Source organism: Zingiber officinale, chromosome 10B, assembly GCF_018446385.1.
Source record: "Zingiber officinale cultivar Zhangliang chromosome 10B, Zo_v1.1, whole genome shotgun sequence".
Taxonomy (NCBI): domain Eukaryota; kingdom Viridiplantae; phylum Streptophyta; class Magnoliopsida; order Zingiberales; family Zingiberaceae; genus Zingiber; species Zingiber officinale.
The window spans coordinates 19,039,860-19,045,519 of NC_056005.1; the positions used below are offsets into that span (position 1 = coordinate 19,039,860).

The window sequence follows — 5,660 nt, forward strand, 5'->3', positions numbered from 1 at the left end:
ACAGAATGCACTTCCAGCACCTTCAAGATTAAGTTTGACTCAAGGAAGTTCTAATAGCTCTTCAAATTCGGATACACAACAGAAGATGGATGATTTGATGCAACAGATTTTACAACAGCAGCAATTGTTTTTACAGCAGCAGCAAATCAGCAAAGGACAAATTCAGCTTTGCAAAACATTGAAAGACAGATTAGCCAGCTAGCAATGAATATAAATCAAATGCAAGCTCAAGGTTCAAGTAAATTACCTTCTCAAACAATGCCAAACCCAAAAAATGTGAGTACGTTGACTCTTCGAAGTGGAAAAACCACAACAGAACCAATAAAAAAAGTTCCAATTGGATCAGATTTTGTTGCATCAATTCCGGATTCACATTTAAAAGATTTTGTATCAAGAAATTTGAATTCAGAACCCACTCAACCAGTTCAGATCAGTGGAAGAAATACATCAGAACAAACTTCAACAACTTTTTGTTCAGCAGAACAAAATGACTCACATTCAACTCCAATTTCAGCTCAAAATATAGAGAAAGAATCACAACAGCAAGGTATTGAGGTTGCTGTACCATTACCTTTTCCTCAAAGAAGAGTCCAACAAAGGAAAAATGTTGAGGAAGAGAAAGCTAAGGAATTTCAAGAACTCGTGAATTTGTTTAGCAAAGTGGAGGTGAATGTGCCCTTGTTAACCATGATAGAACAAGTTCCGAAATATGCAAAATTTCTCAAGGATGTATGTTTGCATAAGAAGAAATTAAAGGGGAATGAACTAGTTAGCATGGGAAAAAATGTTTCAACCCTTATTCAACCCATTCCTCAGAAGTGTGATGATCCAGGAGTTTTCACCGTGCCATGTACTATTGAAAATTATGTGTTTGAGGATGCTATGCTGGATTTAGGAGCTTCTATTAATGTAATGCCGAAATCAGTTTTTCTATCATTAGGTATTGGTCCTCTACAGCCTACGGGAGTTGTTATTCAGTTGGCCAACCGTAGTCAGGCTCATCCAGCTGGAGTGATTGAGAATGTTTTGGTTAAAGTGCGTGACCTTATATTTCCAGCTGATTTCTACATTTTGGATATGGAAGGTGATGTATTAATGAATAGAGCTCCAATCATTTTAGGTAGACCATTCCTTAAGATTTCCAGAACTAAGATTGATGTGCATGTGGGAACTCTATCTATGGAGATTGCTGATGTAGTTGTTGTAATGACCCAATTTTCTCTATTTCGAGTTCCAAATACCCATAAAAATATTTGGAAATGCTTTTAAAATATTCTAGAGATTTTTAGAAATTTTTAGAGTATTTTTACGCAATTTTTGGAGGTCGTTTAGTATGCTTACAAAAAGAAATTTTGACAAAAACCGTTGAAGGTAAGGCTCGAACCCGTGACCTCCGGCCGAACCAAACCCAACCGGACACAGCAAACCAACCGAGCTGCGAGCACTTTGTTAACTAAGTATGGAGAGAAAAAGATTTAAAGTATAATTATATGGGAAAACCCTAGATTTAAAAGAAGCTTAAGTTTTCTTTTCCCCGAACCGAAACCTCTTCTTCTCCTCTGCTTCTGCGTGTGCGACGGCGGGCTCGGGCGGAAGGCAATGGGAGCTAGGTTTTCCTTTCCCTGGCGGCCGGCGAAGGCTTCTTCCGGCGAACCCTTGCAGATCCGAGTTCCTCCCGTCGAAGAGAGCCCGCGGACATAGAAGAAGCGCCAAGTTTCAAGCTCCACCCGGAACCCTAGAAGTCTCCTTCCTCTCTCGGTTGTAAGTCCAAGCAATTCAAGGGTAAGTACTACTCACCTGTGGTAGGAGTTGCTCCGATCTTTCGGTTTTCGTTTCCTTGTTTTTTTTCTGAGTTTCTTGAATCCGAAACATGCTATAAAGATTTTGGCTTTGGGTGTTCTGCCGTGGGTTCCCTTTGTGTTATTTTCGGTTGTAACATGCCTAAAGGTTTCTGTGATTCTGTGAAGGTATAGTTTTGAATAAGTTACGTGGGTTTTGTTTGTAACATTTCAGCAAGCAGAATTATGCTAGGAAAGGGGCACGATCAGCCTTGTTACTTGGTTCCAGTAGTAGATTCTATGTTATCTGTAAAGCGTACACATTGCTATGTGTTTATTGAGTTCTTTAGATTTGGATTTCTTAAGTTTCAATTCAGCAAGTTGGATTCTTGCTTTTGGGTGGCTGCTGTGAGTTGATAAAAGGGAGAAGAAGGGATTTGAATGGTTTTAAGTCTGTTCTAGTTTAAAGCATGTGGTGTTAGCTTTAGATACTTGCTGTTTTAGATTTCTTTTGAATTTAGTTCATTCCTGTGGACTGAACAGTAGCAATTCTTCAGCTTTCTTCAGCTTAAGAATTGAACATGGTATAAAAGGGCACGAACTTAATTTAGCTTAAGAATTCTTCAGCTTTATTGTTTCTCCACGGTATAAAAGCATGGAACTTAATTTAAACTGTGTAGTATTGAACAGCTTATTTGTAGCTTAGTTTTACCTTGTTATATTAAGCACAAACAACATACATTTAGAGCACCTTGTAGTTCAGTTTTCCTGGCCAAAACAGGGCACGAACAGCTATATATAAAGTGTGTTTTGTAGCATGATTAATAAGATCAAATTAGTCTTCCCTTGCCCTATTTCACAGCATGTTTAGTAAGCTCAAAGTTGCATTCTTTTGTCTATTTTACGGCATGTTTAGAAAGTCCAAGTTAGCTTTCTTTTGTTCTATTTTACGACATGTTTAGGAAGTCCAAGTTAGCTTTCTTTTGCTCTATTTTACAGCATGATTAGTAAATTCATATTTGCTTTCCTTTGCTTTATTTTATATCATGCTTAGAGAGTTCAGGTTTGCTTTCCTTTGTGTTATTTTCATGTAGCATGCTTGGTTAGTTGTAATCCTATACTTGTTAGATATATCTATAGGATTCTAATAGGCTCTAATAAAGGATTATAAGAAGCATGAGTAAAGAAAAAGACTAAAGTCTAGTTAAAAGAGATAACAAGTAAATTAAAGTAAGAGGCTAGTACCCGACTTCCGAGGTTGTCGTTAAACAAATCCATGTGACCAATTCCGAGGTCTTGGCCCTGGTAAGACCGAGGTCTTTATCCTCATAGGGCTGGAGGCTCGCTACCCCAGTCACTATTAGAGAGCGCGCAAAACAAAGATGGTACTAAGCCTGGGCCCAAAGAAGAAAAGAAAAGAAAAGAAGAACAAGAAGAAGAAAGTGAAAGAGAAATTAAAAGATTAATTTCTAGTATAAGAAAAGTAAGAAGAACAAGAAGAAGAAAGTGAAAGAGAAATTAAAAGATTAATTTCTGGTATAAAGATATAAGAAAATGAAACAAGTTTTATGCTTAGAATCAATAAAAGTTTAGTTCTTTAATTCTAAGCTTACAGTAGTTGTTTCATTACTTTCCTGTCAGTTAGTGAGCATGTTTAGTATTCAGTTTTATTTCTGTATACCATGAGTACATGCAGCTTTGCTTTTAGCATTTCAGTTTTAGTATTGTTGCATTACTTTTATGCACTTCGAGTTTTGTGAGATAGATTAGTACTTACTAAGCGTTTTCGCTTATAGATCTTTTGTTTTTTTTTCCTCCTACCGCAGGTAAAGGAAAAGCTAAGATATGAAGGGAGACGACAGGATGGTGGTGGTGATGAAGGTGTGTGGTGACTGGACTGTGGAGAGATCCAGAAGTAGCTGGCAAAATTGTCAAGACTTTCTTTTAGTTCTCTGTTAATGTTATATTAAATTTGGGATTGTAGTTGAGTTTATTTTCGCATGTCTAGCTTGTCTCTTTTATTATTTGTGGAGTGCGGTAGTCATTGCTATTGCTAGAGTAGTTTCTTTGTTTTTATTGTGATTTTTATTACTGCGTGGTTGTGGAAAATATGTTCCAGCCGTCTGTGGCTGCGTATACTATGTTTGTATTATAGATTTGGTCACCGGTACAGGGGAGACTCTGCCGAAATTTTTCGGTAGGGTTTCCATGTGATATTTAATCATACCGGTTAAGTAGAGTTAGTAGTTAAGTAACGGTCATCCTTAGAGAGTAGTAGTAGTAAGAAGGGTGGGTCGTTACAGTTGTTCAATTCAGTATTTTTGATACGTTGCAACAAAAGAAGAGTCATTCTATTTTTAGTGTTTATAAATCCGAATGGTTGGATACTATGGATTTTCTTATTGATGAAGATTCTGATGAAGTTATCTCAAACTCTAATGAATTGGGATGTAAATCTAAATATTCTGGAGGTTGTATTGATAACAGGGAAATAGTTGAGGTAAGACCTAATTATGGTCAAACTTCAGTGGATGAAGATATAAGTGTAGGGGATTGCATGGAAGCATTACCCCAAGAATCACCAAGAATTGAATCTATAAGTGTAGGGGATTGCATGGATGCATTACCTCAAGAATCACTACCATTCGTTGAACATTCATCAGAACATGATAATAAATCACAGGAAATTTCAAAGGACATTTCAGAGGAAGTTGTGAAGCCAGTGAGACAACCAAAGGAACTGATTAACCCATCGAATTCTTTTTGTGTTAGCAATATTTTTTCTAATGGTGTTATAGAGATGCAGGAGGTGTCTACTGGTCAACCTTTCAAAGTGTATAGCAACCAACTTAAGAAATTCCTTCGAGGGAGGAAATGAATCAGAGTGGAGATAGTGAAGCACGTTGATACTATCTACCCAAATTGAAGGGGAGTTCGTTCCAACTTAGCTTTTGTTTTTGCTTTCACACAAATAATAATTCTTTGCTTTCAGAACTTAGCTTTTAGCTCGTTTCTTATAGCTTGCTTAGTTTCTTAATAAATTCTTTGTTTACAAATAATAAGTTTAGTATAGGGAAATAAATTCTTTACTCTTTACAATTTCATTATAAAACTAGGTTTGAATTCAGAATAAAAAATGGTACCCCTTGGACAAGTTTTCCTATAATATGTTAGAAGTAGAGAATGTGAGCTATATTTGAGAATCTATTTTGGGCTTAATGTCATAAATGGACTTTTAATTTTCTTAAGGTTTCTACTTAATGAAGGACACTTGATTGGTAAATTGAAATGATACTTTTCATACCTAGTGAGGATGAGCTTTAATTGAGTGATGCACTTGTGTTATTGCATTCTAGAACTTGCTTTGATTCTTTCAAAACCACAATCTAATGGATTAGATCATTTTTATGAAGGTAAATCTATTTGTTTCTTCCTTTTACATGAATTCTTGCTATTCTTCTTGATAATCATCATATCAATTTATGTCTTTTCCTTTGTAAATCTTTTGGATGTGGATACATGGTTTGTTATATGATGGATATTTTGCCAAGGAGGATTTAGTTGAAGTGTGGGGGAAAGAATTTTTGGATGATATTTGTGGATTACATTTTGGATGCATGAAGAAAATTGGAGTGGTTCAAGAATGTGATCTTAGGAAGCTAGATGGAAAGGAAGTGAGAATTTTGGCAGCTAAATGATGTGTAGTTAACACAAAGTCAGAGGTGTTATATGGAAATTCAGAAATTGTACTAAACTGTGCTACATGACGTATAAATGATGATCTTGTTTCTCTATAACTTGCATGAATTGTGGACTGTGAATTAGACACAGAAACAGTGAAGATTCAGAAATAATGAAAATGGAAGTTTATGTATCAAAAGT

At 36.0% G+C, this 5,660-nt stretch overlaps 1 protein-coding gene across 1 annotated transcript; it reads left to right on the forward strand.

The window, feature by feature from the left end:
- The first annotated feature begins 204 nt into the window (after window positions 1-204).
- On the forward strand, window positions 205-3,666 carry LOC122030530. Its single transcript, XM_042589744.1, has 2 exons — window positions 205-1,084; window positions 3,605-3,666. Exons 1-2 carry the CDS (start codon window positions 205-207, stop codon window positions 3,625-3,627), a joined length of 903 nt encoding a protein of 300 aa, XP_042445678.1. The 3' UTR covers window positions 3,628-3,666.
- Window positions 3,667-5,660: the final 1,994 nt, after the last annotated feature.

Coding starts and splice junctions, on each gene's coding strand:
- LOC122030530 (XM_042589744.1), top strand. CDS start 205: ATGAATATAAATCAAATGCAAGCTCAAGGTTCAAGTAAATTACCTTCT. Junction 1,085..3,604: donor CTACATTTTGGATATGGAAG/GTGATGTATTAA, acceptor CTCCTACCGCAG/GTAAAGGAAAAGCTAAGATA.